At 47.4% G+C, this 13,299-nt stretch overlaps 1 protein-coding gene across 3 annotated transcripts in view; it reads left to right on the top strand.

The window, feature by feature from the left end:
* The window catches only part of CARM1 (coactivator associated arginine methyltransferase 1), a 41,092-nt gene that overhangs the window by 23,321 nt on the left and 4,472 nt on the right, over positions 1-13,299 (top strand). For all 3 annotated transcript variants that reach the window (XM_080929734.1, XM_080929735.1, XM_080929733.1), the window contains exons 2-8: positions 145-270; positions 4,344-4,450; positions 5,323-5,427; positions 9,185-9,295; positions 10,117-10,294; positions 12,847-12,937; positions 13,153-13,234. In XM_080929734.1, the coding sequence (XP_080785860.1) occupies positions 145-270; positions 4,344-4,450; positions 5,323-5,427; positions 9,185-9,295; positions 10,117-10,294; positions 12,847-12,937; positions 13,153-13,234 (800 nt within the window). The remainder of the gene's footprint in view (positions 1-144; positions 271-4,343; positions 4,451-5,322; positions 5,428-9,184; positions 9,296-10,116; positions 10,295-12,846; positions 12,938-13,152; positions 13,235-13,299) is intronic.

Raw genomic sequence — 13,299 nt, forward strand, 5'->3', positions numbered from 1 at the left:
GGACAGCACCTACAGCACTTCAAAGTGGTTATGAGGCATTTCAGAAGAATCTAAGATGCCAAAAGAATGGGGGGCAGGGACACCTAAAGCAAGGCAGTCACCAGGACTCTGTCACTTATGCCAGAATCCCACTCTCTCTTGCAGATGAAGACGTGTGTGTGTTCAAGTGCTCAGTGTCCCGAGAGACAGAGTGCAGCCGTGTGGGCAGACAGTCCTTCATCATCACACTGGGCTGCAACAGCGTCCTCATCCAGTTCGCCACACCCCATGGTATGTGTTTTGGCTCCATGGTGGAGCCCAGGAGATGGAGAGATGGTCACTTAACAGAATGTTGCTATATAAACACGAGAACCTGAGCTCAGTCCTCAGCACATGAAAAGTTGGCTTTAGTAGTGCTCCCTTGTAAGTTCACAGTGAGGAGATACAGACAGGTGAATCCCTGCAGCTCACTGACCAGCGGAGCTCCAGGCTAGAGAAAGAGACTGCCTCAAAAAACAAGGTGGGGGATTCCTAAGGAACGACAACTGACACCTAGGGCTGACATCTTACCTCCATATGCACAAAACACACACACACACAGTGCACTGGCATATCCCAGTGCCTTGGCATACACCAACCTGATGCTCTTGCCATACACAAGGCTTTCAGAAAGCTGATTGAATTAGGTCTGAGACCAGCTTTTCTAGCTGTGTCTAGCCTTGGGCAGGCTGTGGGTTAGACCCTAAGGTAAAATGGGCCCAAGAGGTGGCTAGAGGTTTCATTCTCATTAGAGAAGCTGCTGGGGGCTCTGAGGAGGCCTGTCACTAGGCATGAGCGGGATACATGAGGTTGCTCAAGGTGGCTTGTTGAAACCCAGGTGAGCAAAGCTTTGGGGCCTTGGGGTTTTTGGAAGCAGTGGCCAGGCCTGTGATTGTGCTGTGACAGGTCTTGTTCAGTGGAGTGCTTGGTGAACCTAGTGGCTGTTGCAGGGGAGGGAAGGGGGAGGGGCTCGTTTCCCACAAAGCCCTTCACTGTCTGAGCAAAAGGTCACCTGTTCCTCTAGTAGAGAGCTGTTAGAATATGGAGGTTAGGGTGCTGTTGCCTTGTCACCTCCTACACAAGCATCCTTAGACTTCCTGTCCCTTTTTCTTTTCCCCTTTCCCTCCTCTCCCCTTCCCTTCCCTTCCTTATAATTCTAACACTTAGGGAGTGAGGCAGAAATGTCAGGATCATAAGGTGAACTTTTATGTTGCAAGTCTGAAAAGGAATCTGTGGTGTATGAGATGCCTTCCAAAGAAATTGAAAGGAATTGTTTTAAATGTGAGGAACTAGAGTGTAGCTCCATGAGTTAGCCTTTACCTACATGTGTGATGTCCTAGCTCCATCTCCAGGTAGCACAGGCCTGCAATCTTGTACTCAGGAGGTGAAGGCAGGAAGACCACGAGTTCAAGGTCATCCTTAGCTTCATAGCAAGTTCATGGCCAGTCTGGGTTGATTTTTAAAAAATCTTTTTATCAGACACAAGAGTTCTAAAGTAAGCTAAATAAACACAGTTCTACGTTCTTAGGACAGCACAGCTCATAGAATGTACTCCTGACAGAGAAGAAGGATCTGTTGGAATTCCAATTCAATGTTAGCTGGTTTAATTTGCATGCATGAGTATGAATGTAGATGTGCTTATGCCATGGTACAAGTGTGGAGGTGAGGAGAGCTCTAGGGAGTCAGCCCTCACCTTCTACCTTATCTGAGATGAAATCTCATAACATTTATCACTGAGTTACCAAGTTAGCTGACCTACAGGTTTGGGGGGATTTTCTTATCTCTATATTTAGAGTAGGAAACAATGCTACTACATTAGATTTTTATGTGGCTTTTGGGGTTCTTAACTTAGGTCTTCATTCTTGCATGGTAAACCCTTTACCTACCAAACAATATTCCCAGTCCCCAATTTATTGTTAAAAAAGGAATATTAGGGTCTGGAGAGATGGTTTAACAAATAGTTTGCTATACAACCTGATGACCTGGATTCAGTCTCTAGAAACCACACAAAAGTGGAAGGAAGAACCACCTCTATAAAATGTCTTTTGACCTCACATCTCTGCATGGTGTGTCTTTTCACACACAACATACACAGGAGTAAGGAAAAACTTTGGTTTGGGGGTTTTGTGTGTGTGGAGGGGGTTGTTTTGATGTTTGTTTGTTTTGAGGCAGGGTTTCTCTGTGTAGCCCTAGCTCTCCTGGATCCTGTCCAGCTGTGTAGCCAAGGCTGGCTTCAAACTGCATCTCAGTTTGCTTTTGCCTCCAGAGAGCTGGGATTAAAGGAGTATGCCACCCAGCTAAAGATGTTTTGATAATCCTACCAGGGATTACCATCCACAGTTAGATTATAAATCTGGAGAGGGGTAAGAGAGATGGTTCAGCAGATAAGAGCACTGGGCTGCTCTTGTAGAGGACTACAGTTCTTGACCCTACACAGTACCCACGCAGCAGCTCAGAACTGTGTAAGTCTCGTTTGAGAGGATCTCAAACCTGTTTCTGGTTTCTGTGTATACCAGTCATGCAAATGGTACAGATACATATATGCAGGCAAAACACACATACACATAAATCAGGGGGAGAGCATTTGGAGAGAGAGCTCCGAGTTAAGTTTTTCCTGAAGACCCAAGTTCAATTCCCATTGCCTACATAGCAGCTCACAACTGTTATTCCAGTCTCAGAAGAATCAAAGCTCTCTCAGGGACTTCTTACATGAGGAGTCCACACATATATGCAGCCAAAATAACCCATAGACTTCTTTAAATAAATAACTAAATAGGTAAGTATATAAATAATCCTGGAGGTAATGTGGTAATGTGGCCTGTGTATATGGCCTGGGGGCTAGCTAGTCAGTAATACACAGTCTCAGGGAGTCTTAGCTCAGCATGTGAAGGAAGGCTTTGCTACAGCAGTGGCCCAACTGTGTTGGGGAGGTATGGCTGAGATGGTGGGTCACTGTAGTCCAGGGTAACCTTGAACATGCAATCCTGCCACAGCCTCAGTGCTGGGGCTTCAATCACACCTAGCTGGCTTTTTTATTTTAAAGATTTATTTTTTTATCTTATGTATATGAGTACACTGTTGTTGTCTTCAGACACACCAGAAGAGGGTATAGGATCCCATTACAGATGGTTGTGAGCCACCATGTGGGTGCTGGGAATTGAACTCAGGACCTCTGGAAAAACAATCTCTCTAGTCCGCCTAGCTGGCTTTTAATTAGTTATTAGTTAATTGCATGTGTTATGATTTGTGTAGACGTATGTGTTTGTATGTATGGGAGTACACACATTAAGGTGCTATGTGCCTGTATGTTTGTATAATTATGAAGGCCAGAAACCCTTGACCTCATTTACTGAGAGAGGGGCTCTCGCTTGAACCAAGAGCTCATCAGTTGTGCTAGGCAATGCTCCAAGGATCCCATCCATCTCTTGTGCATTGGGATCACAGCGGGGCCAACACAAACATTAGTGTGGGTTCTAGAGATGTGGACTCCAGTCCTGATGCTTATCTAGCAGTTCTCTGGTTTTCTTTCTTTTTTTCTCTCTTTCTTTCTTTCTTTCTCTCTCTCTTTCTTTCTTTCTTTCTTTCTTTCTTTCTTTCTTCTTGTTAAGTCTATAACTTGATGGCCATTTTTCTAAGTTCCTCAGTAACTTTTTTTAAAATGTATTTTTTCTTTGAGAATTTCACACATTCATACAATGCATTTTTACATATTCATCCTGCTGCCTCTTCCTTCCTCCCCTCTCCCTTCAGTATACATTATCCACCCATCTAATTCTGCTGTCCATAGCCTTATGGGTGAATAGCCACCAGCGCATGGTCTGCCTACAAGAGATCACATACATACTCTTAGAGATTACTGATTTTCCCCTCCATCCCCCTGCAGCCACCAACTATTTATAGTTTCTCAGCTAGGGGTGGGTTCATTGAGCCCTCTCTGCTTCCTACTTTTCTGCATCCACAGGACTCTCCTGCTGTCTTCAACCTTGAGGTGGTGACCCTTGTGTCCAGTGCTATCCCAGAGGCTACCGTAAGCTCCAGACGGATATGGAGCTAGTTCCTAAGGGTTGATACCCTGTGCTCCCCACACTTGATGGGATGCTGCCAGGGAGGAATGCCCAGGCCTGTCCTCAGCACATGCCACCTGCAGTCAGAGTGGCTTCAGCTCATTTTCTTCCCTTCTCTATTGGAACACTGAATTGGGGAGAAAAGAAGTTGAAGGTAGACAAGTCAGGAAAGGCAGACAGGAAGAACAAATGCCCGGGCCCAGTGGTTTCTCCAGAGGGGTATAGCACTGGCCTCCCAGTGATCTGGTTCCCCCTTTCCAGATTTCTGTTCTTTCTACAACATCCTGAAAACCTGCCGGGGCCACACACTGGAGCGCTCTGTGTTCAGTGAGCGGACAGAGGAATCCTCAGCTGTGCAGTACTTCCAGGTGAGTTGGCACCTGCCCTGGGCCAGTCAGTCACCTGGTGTTCTCCTCCCCGACCTTTGCACAGGAGGTCACGCAGCACAGGGTAGGCCCACATGGGTGCTCATCCTGGCTCTGTCCCTTACTAGTTTCATAGCCTCAGCAGGTGTCTACTACTTGCTAGGCCTCAGTTTCCTCATCTGTGAAGCCCAGGTCTTCAGGTGTTTATAGTAATGACTGAACTATAGCCATGCCCTAAACCCTTGGTGAGTGTAAGGCTCTGTGTAAGCAATCTTACATGCCCAGAAGCACTTGGACTTTCCCAACAACTGTTATTGTCCCCATTTTACAGATGAGAAAACTGAGGCTCAGAGAGGTTAAGTGACTTTGCTCCAAGTCACACAGCTCTTATGCAACAGAGCCACGATGGGAAAGCCAGGTCTGCCTGATGCCCAAGCCTGTGGCCCTGCCAGGTGCCACGCTGCCTCCTGATCGCCTGTTGTCTTACAGAGAGACACCGCACATCACCTGCCTGGCGCTCTGAGCTCTAGGGTTTTGTTCCATCCATTCCTCTTCTTCTTTGGGGCCCTAAGATGGGACAGTTGGCCCCCAGATGTTAGATTCCCACCCATGACAACTTTTGTGATCTCTTGGGTGGCCTCCAAGTCTAGATGGCATCTAGCTGTGTCCTTCAGTCATGATGATAGTGGAAATGTCCCTCTTGGGGACTGTTCCTCAGGCCCCTGCTCTTGTCATTTGGGTTCAGTCTGGCAGAGGGTAAATGACCTCCCAAGGGAGGTTTATGCTGGCAGGCCCTCCCTCCATCTTAGGGCAGCCAGGGCTGTGGCAGTCTGTCATGCCATGTGTCATGTGCTATTGATGTGTCTCTGTTCCAGTTTTATGGCTACCTGTCCCAGCAGCAGAACATGATGCAGGACTATGTGCGGACAGGCACCTACCAGCGTGCAATCCTGCAGAACCACACTGACTTCAAGGACAAGGTGAGCTCTCAGAACAGGAAGCATGCTGAGCAGTCTGCAGGGTGCCTAAGGGGCCGGGACAGGCCTTCATTCTCCCACTTGTTACCTCCTTTGTATCTGTTGTTCTGAGTCAGCCTCTTCTTTTATTGGGGGGTGTGGAGGGGTCATGACAGGGTTTTTCTGTGTAGTTCTGGCTTTCCTGGAGCTCACTTGTAGATCAGGCTAGCCTCAAACTCACAGAGATCTGCCTACCTCTTCCTCTTGAGACGCACCACCATCCCCTGTTCCATTGTCTTTTAGTTAAAGTCATGTTGGTTCTTCCCCTTCCTATAGAGAGTACTTTGCCCCTTCTAACATGACTTTGGTCACACCGTTTTCTGCCTCAGCTATATTGTAGCATACTAGACAAATATAAGTTTTACATGGAACCCAGCTCTAACCCCAGCACTCAGGAGATGTTGCCAAGGTCAGCAACTATAAAATTGGGAGAGCTTACCTAGCATGAAGACTCTGACTTCCATTGTAGCATTCCATTGTAAGATAGCTTTGGATAAGGAAGTTGATGCTCTATGTGTGTGTTCTAAAACTGGATGCAGCAGCACGCTCCTTTGAGCTAGGAAGAGGCAGGCACATCTCTAAATTGAAACTAGAGCTACACAGTGAATCTCTTTCTCAAGAGGGGGGAGGGGCCAAAAATAATGGAGTCACACCCTTCTCGTATTCAGATGGCACCTTTGGAGAGCCATTGAGCTCTGCAGTAGGAGAGGACCCCAGCCTCCTCTCAGCTGTTTCAGTTCTCATTTCATCTACCTAGAGCAAGAGTGGATAGCCCACAGGATCGGGGTGTTCAACCCATAAAGCTCTACCCTCAACTTCAAATGTCATGGGCCAGCCAGCCCCAGCTGCCTTTCCCAACTCTTCTGACAAATGGCTCTGAATTGGGGTGTCCCCAAGCAGCTCACAAGAGTTCAGGGAAGCATGCTTGCCAGCTGATGAGAGTAAATTCCAAAGGATAGAGTGAAGTGGCCTTATTGCTTCCTGGAGCTTAGAGCTCCTGCTCTGCCCCATCTGTCTGAATTCAGACCCCAGGCCTTTTCTGCCACCACTGTTGATGCCTTGCTAATTGGCTTGGTAAGAAAAATCCAGCAAGACTTGTCCACATATTCTTGACCTTTTTAGCGCCCCTCTTTCAAACACAAGGTAGGGTAGGACCCTTCTGAGTGGCTCTTTGTGTGTGTGTGGTGGGGTGTTATAATATAGTGCCCCATTGTGTTGTCCAATGCATTTAAACTTAGTCTTCCTACCTTGTCCTCCTGAGGGTCTGTTGCACCTTACCCCCAATACCACCTACTTCTCAAACTTTACTGCTATTCAGCCTAGATCAGTAGTGCTTACCTATAGTCCCAGCACTTGAGAGGCTAAAGTAGGAGGAAGTTAGGACAAAGCCATCCTGGACTGTGTGAGACTCAAATAAAATGGGGGTTGGGGAGCTGCTGCTATTCCCAGTGAATATGCAGTCTTTTTGTTTTTGTTGTTGTTTATTGGATAGTTTATGTAATTACATTCCCTTTTCCAGGTTTCCCCTCCAGAACCTCCCCCCATACCCCCTTCCCCTACTTCTATGGTGCTTCTACTCCCACCTCACTGCCCTGGCATGTGCTGCTGGAGCCATGTGTACTCTTTGGTTGGTGACTCAGTCCCTGGGAGCTCAGGGCAGGAGGGCATCTGGCTGGTCTTCCTGTGGGGTTCTTCAGCTCCTTCAGTCCTTTCTCTGGCTCCTCCATTGGGGTTCTGTGCTTAGTCCAATGATTGGCTGTGAGCCTCCAACTCTATTTGTCAGGCTCTTGTAGAGCCTTGGGTCTTTATAGTAAATTGTGTGAGATAGTCAGGCTTTCTGTTGAATGATTTGGCCCGGCTGTGGGTGTATTGTCCCTTAAACATGTGCCCCACCAGCCAGGCAAGACTAAGATGTTAGGTCAGGCAGACTGAATGCAGTTTTGCCTCATAAGGATATGATCCCGTTGTGAAGGAACATCTTTGGGGTCCTTTTGATTTTTTTTTTTTTTTTTTTTTTTTTTTTCTCTTTTATGGTGTAGAGGGTAAATTAAGACAAGGTTGTCTGAGATAGCCCAGGCTCGCCTTGAACTTACAATTTCCACTTGCCAAGTGCTTGAATTACAGGCATTCAATACCATGTCCCTTCTAGGGCCTCTGTGTTCCACATAGAAAACAGCTTCCTTCCCATCCTGGGGCTTTGTTTACCCTTTTGCAGCAATTGGGAACTTTAGCTTTTGTTGTTCCTTTTGAGACTTCTCTCACTTTGATCTCAGGCTATCCTTTAACTCACAGCCCTCCTGTGTGAGCCCACTCAGCACTGACAGCAGAGGTGTGTGCCTCTATTCCTAGCTTCCAATCAGCATGTATAAGGGTCCTCTCTGGATTTATTTCATCTGGACATTAGTTATGTTTTACCCCAGGTTCTCTAGGCCCTAGAGGAGTTATCTCAGTGGAACATTCTCACAGGCCTTCTGGTTTTTTCTTGGTTTGAGCCCAGGGGCCTTCAAAGCATATGCTCTTTCAGTAACATTTTAGCTCTCCCAGGGATGGGGCCTATTTCTACTTTTAAGATTTCTAGCTTTAGAAGGTCTAAGGTCCTGATATACATTGGCCATTGCTCCTTAGAAGGCCCACACATCCCACCCGGAAACATCTGTTCTTGTTCTGCTCAGGTGGAAGCAACTTCACACATCTAGTACATGAAGCATTCTGCTAAACACCTATCCCATCTCAGCTGGCCCTCAGATCTGGGCCGTTCACCTGCTCCAGCCAAGACTGCTTCTGGGGGTTGGAGTTAGCATCAGCACAGGACACAGTGCCTGCTGAAGCCTATACCCCACATTCTCTTAAGCCTGTGCCCCAAGTGCTCCAGTCAACTTCAGGCTGTAGGATTGGGACTGAGGAGAAAACCTAGGCTCATCTTCCTAGAAGCCTGGCCCATGGCTTTATCTCTGTGTTGACCCCAAGCCTGTAAAGGGCACTCCTGAAAATTAGGACCTACCTGGCTCTCATGTCTTATGCCAGCTTTGTGTCAGCTTCTCAGCAGGTGGATGGGAAAGGACAGTGAGTTTCTGGCACCATGGACATTTCTTCCAGTGCTTCCCAGACAGCCATGTTTGAATCTTTAGACAAGGTGTCACTGTGTAAATCCCAGTTGGTCTTGAGTTCATGGTCCTTTGGCCCCAGCCTTCTCAGCGCTGGAGTTACAGGCATCTGCCACTGTGCAGCAACGGTTTTTTGTTTTGTTTTAGTAATTAAAACTTTAAATTGTTTTCAATGTACATTTATTTATTTGAGAATGTGTGTGGAGATGAGAAGACAGCTGAGGAGAATTAGCTGAGAATTGGCTCTCTCCTCCCACCACATGGGTCCCAGAGTTCAGAGCACGTTGTTGGACTTGGCGACAAATGCACCTACCCATTATGATTTACTTTTATTGTACTTATTTTATTATGTGGATGAGTGCTTGTGTGTATGTGTACTATCTGCATTCAGTGCCTATGGAGGCCAGAAGAGGGCATCAGATCTCCTGGAACTGTAGTTACAGATGGTTGTAAACTGTGAGTGCCAGGAATTGAACCTGGGTCCTCTGCAAGAGTAACCATCTCTCCAGCCCTCTGAGAAGACTTTGTTGATACATGGTAGCTCTGCTGTTACTTACTGTCTGTGATGAACAGTGTGGTGGTTTGCTCATCTGTAGCCTCATATACCATTTCTTCAGATCGTTCTAGATGTGGGCTGTGGCTCTGGGATCCTGTCATTTTTTGCTGCTCAAGCAGGAGCCAGGAAAATTTACGCAGTGGAAGCCAGCACCATGGCTCAGCATGCAGAGGTCAGTGTATTGCTGGAGTCTAAGCCCTTCCTTCTCATTTGTACCTATTGAGAGCCCCCAGGAAACCTGGGGACATCACTGCTGTTCTTTGTCTCTAAAACCAAGTGGTTACTGTTGGGGTGGGACTGGGATGGGCACTGAGACTGGCAGCAAATCAACAGTGACTAGCCAAACAACCATAAGGAAATACTCAGGGCCACAGTGGCAACAGAACAGCCCCCTGGTGGGAATTGTGGGTCATACACATAAACTGTCCTGAGAATTAGCCTGTCTGAGCACCTAACATTTTGTTTTGTCATCTTGCCACTCCCCATCCCCCCCTTTTTTCATGGAAAACTTCATTTTCCAGTTCAGAATTAAAAAGCTGCAGAGGAATGGATACTGTGCTTTCTTATCCCTAGCTCTCCACTACTCTGGTCCTTACCAGTCAGAGCTTCCTAGGTCCTCCTGACTGTACTGTAGATATATGCATGAGCTTGGCTCCCCTCCCACAGCCTACATCTCACAAACAGGGGCACTGCCAGCTTGCTCTTGGGTCTTTCCTGGAGCTACGCACCTTACAGCAGCTCCTTTACAGAGTTTTGGCACTAGGTCAGTCTCATCTGAGACTGCCTTTTCCTTTTTATAACATGTCAGCCCCTTGAATACATGTTGCTTCTGCTAGGCCCATTATGTGTGAAAGACAAGTTGCCAAAACTAGGCTCCAGCTCTAGGGGTAAGCACTTCCCCCAGCAGAAGGGACACTGGTGCCTGAGAGGGCTGAAGGGTTGAGGAGGGCCTACGCCAAGCAAGCACAGGGAGCCTTCTCCCACTTCCTACAGGTCCTGGTGAAGAGTAACAATCTGACAGACCGCATCGTGGTCATCCCCGGCAAAGTAGAGGAGGTCTCGTTGCCTGAGCAAGTGGACATTATCATCTCAGAGCCCATGGGCTACATGCTCTTCAACGAACGTATGCTTGAGAGCTACCTCCATGCCAAAAAGTACCTGAAGCCCAGTGGTGAGTGTCCTATGTACACTGTATTGAACAATGGAACTAAGACTTTTAACCAGAGCCATTGCACCCCACCCCATTCCTCCCCCTCCCCCAGCAAGACCCCACTGCTACCAGCAACCTAAAGGTGGCTATGTGTCCTGTTTATCTGTCAGTGATCTCTATACAGAGAGTTATGGTTTTTCCCTGCTTCCTATCCTAACCCTACCTGTCGGCTATGGCTTCTAGAGCCCCAGACACCAAACAAGAGTCCACTCAGCCCACCAAGCATTGACAGCCCACTAATACCCACAGATAGCATCTGGCACCTCTGTGTATGCTTACTATAGAGAGGCTTTAATTAGGACAGAAATGGGAGTCCAGGGATGGGCTGGAACTCAGGTCTGTCATTGGTGACATCCCAAGGGTTGTTACCCAAATTGGAAAACTTGTCCATGGCAATGTGGCAAGCCTGCTTCCTGAAGAGCTAGAAAGTAGGCAGGTGGGAGTGTGTACATGCATAAAGATACATGTGATATATGTTTAATGATGTGTGGTGCTCACATGGAGGGGTATGCTTATGGGTCTGTGTTCTTCTGTGAAGGCATTCTTGTGTGAGGGTTTGTGGATGGCGAGAGTCTATGGGTAGTGTAGGTATGTGATGTATATTTGAGGGTGTGGGGTGTGGTATGTGTGATGGTTTATAGGTGTTTAAGAATGTGTGTGTTTGCATGTTAACAGTTTGGGGGTGGTAGGTATGTGTGTGAAGGTATGGATCTCAAGAGTAACTGTGTGGGTGTATGTATGTGCATGTGGATATATGTCATTTTCCTGTTTATGTTTCTGGCTAACTTATCTATATGTCTAGCTGTATGGCTGCACAAAGGGCATGTATTTTGTATTGAGTCCATATTGTATTGAGAGCTGTACTTTGCTCTGAAAATAGTAGTGCATTCATTTTTCTGATGAGGTTAGGAATGTGTGTCATTCTTTTCAGGTATGGATATGTACATGTATGTGGGAGCTCAGGGGCCCTGCTCTAGCAGCAGCTTCTGGTAGAGCGGGTGGTGCTGTCAGTGCTCCCAAGACTTCTTTGGCCTTGGAGCCAACACTGGCTCAGTTTCTGTAGCTAGGCGGTGAACAATTCTCTATGTGTGTAAGTATTGCAATTCCAGGCTGCCCAGCAACTGTCTAGGTCTTCTTTTTCTCCCCTCTGGCCCTATGGTGGCAAAGCCTTGGTGGCTTTTAAGCCCTCAGAAGCTCCTGTGAGGATTAAAGGTAGCATTCTGGCACACAGGAACAAGAAATGGGTTCTTTACATACTGTCTCATCTCCCTTTGACATCCCATTGGCTATATTTGAGCATTCTAACCTAGTGTGAATTGTGAGGATCTCAGTACCCAACTCCCTGAAGAGCAGGGAAGGGAGGCCCATCTGTAGGCTATGTTTTCATCCTCTGAAGTCTTAGCCTCCTCATATCTGCTTCTTGTGGCTGCCAATTTAGTCCCATTTGCTTGCTCATGAGTCTCAGAGGAGGACCCTCTACTTATATTTCAGTCACTTGCAAAACCTGGTATTTGATCTAGAACCTGGACAGCACTGGCTGAGATGATACAGGTAAACCCTCCAACAGCCTAGGGTTTTCTGTCTTTCTGTCTGGAGCATACCAGTCATGCTAGACACCAAGAGGCTCTGTTGTGCTACTTCTTGCTTCCCAGTGTTAGCATGGGAACATAGGATTAGGCCACTCACTTCCTGGAATGGATGAGGGCCATGGGAACTGGTGGTAGACAGATTCCTAGTGAACTGATCCAGGTGCCTTGGCTCTAAATAGGGAAATTTTGAACTGATATGTGAGTCATGGCTGAAAATCAAAAATATTGAAGAAAAAAGCCCCTGATCTATCAGAATTAGGTGGCATACACTGAAGATCTCAGTATCTAAGAACCTGAGGCAGCAGGACCCCATTTCAAAAAAAAACAAGCTAGTGCACTAAGGTACACCTGTAATTCTAACACTTGGGTGGAAGCTGGCTGAGTCAGGAGTTGAAGGCCTGCCTGGCCTACATGAGACCTTATCCTCCCTTCTTTCACTACCTTCCCCCAAAGCCACTGTATTAAAAAAAGAAGAAGAAGAATTATATCTAAGGGTTAAACTCAGAATCACCAAGTTCCATCCCTATCACCACAGAGCAAAGCAGTAAGCCATCTTGGGTTGGATTCTGGCTATGCTACACTTCACATACTTTCAGAGGCCATGGGTAAACAACAATGCTGTACACTGTAGCATAGATGCATGGATGGATGGATGGATGGATGGATGGATGGATGGATGGTTGGATGAGGCATTGGATGGAGGGATGGATGAATGGGACAGATGGATGGATTGATGCGATGGATGGATGGACAGGATAAATGGACAGGTTGATGGATGGGTGGACAGATCGGATGGATGGATGGATGGATGGATGGATGGATGGACTGGTCCATGTTAGGAGATCTCAAGGTTCTCTGGCAGCTCTACATGGCCTTATAGGATATACTGTCCTAACAACAGCACTCCCCTGCCCCCAATTCCAGGAAATATGTTCCCCACCATTGGTGATGTCCACCTCGCACCCTTTACTGATGAACAGCTCTATATGGAGCAGTTCACCAAAGCCAACTTCTGGTGAGTGTGCCCTGGGTGTCCTGGGCAGGCCATGGAGCTTGCCTGCTTGGGGATGGACCCAATCCTCGGGTGGGCTCTGTCTTTCCTTTTGCCTGCTCCCCCTTAGTAGGATCTGAAGGACACGGGCTAGACAAGGGCCAGCTAATAAAGCAAGTGGCTCCACCTGCCTTTCCTACTGCTGGTAACCTTACAGGTGGGGTTGGGGATTCCCATAGGTACCAGCCATCCTTCCATGGAGTGGATCTGTCGGCTCTCCGAGGCGCTGCTGTGGACGAGTACTTCCGGCAACCTGTGGTGGTGAGTAGCGAGTACAAGGCACCACTGAAGAGGCTCACGCTCACCATGGCCTCATGCAAGCTCTG

The sequence above is a fragment of the Micromys minutus genome (genome assembly GCF_963924665.1).
Source record: "Micromys minutus genome assembly, chromosome: 16".
NCBI lineage: Eukaryota > Metazoa > Chordata > Mammalia > Rodentia > Muridae > Micromys > Micromys minutus.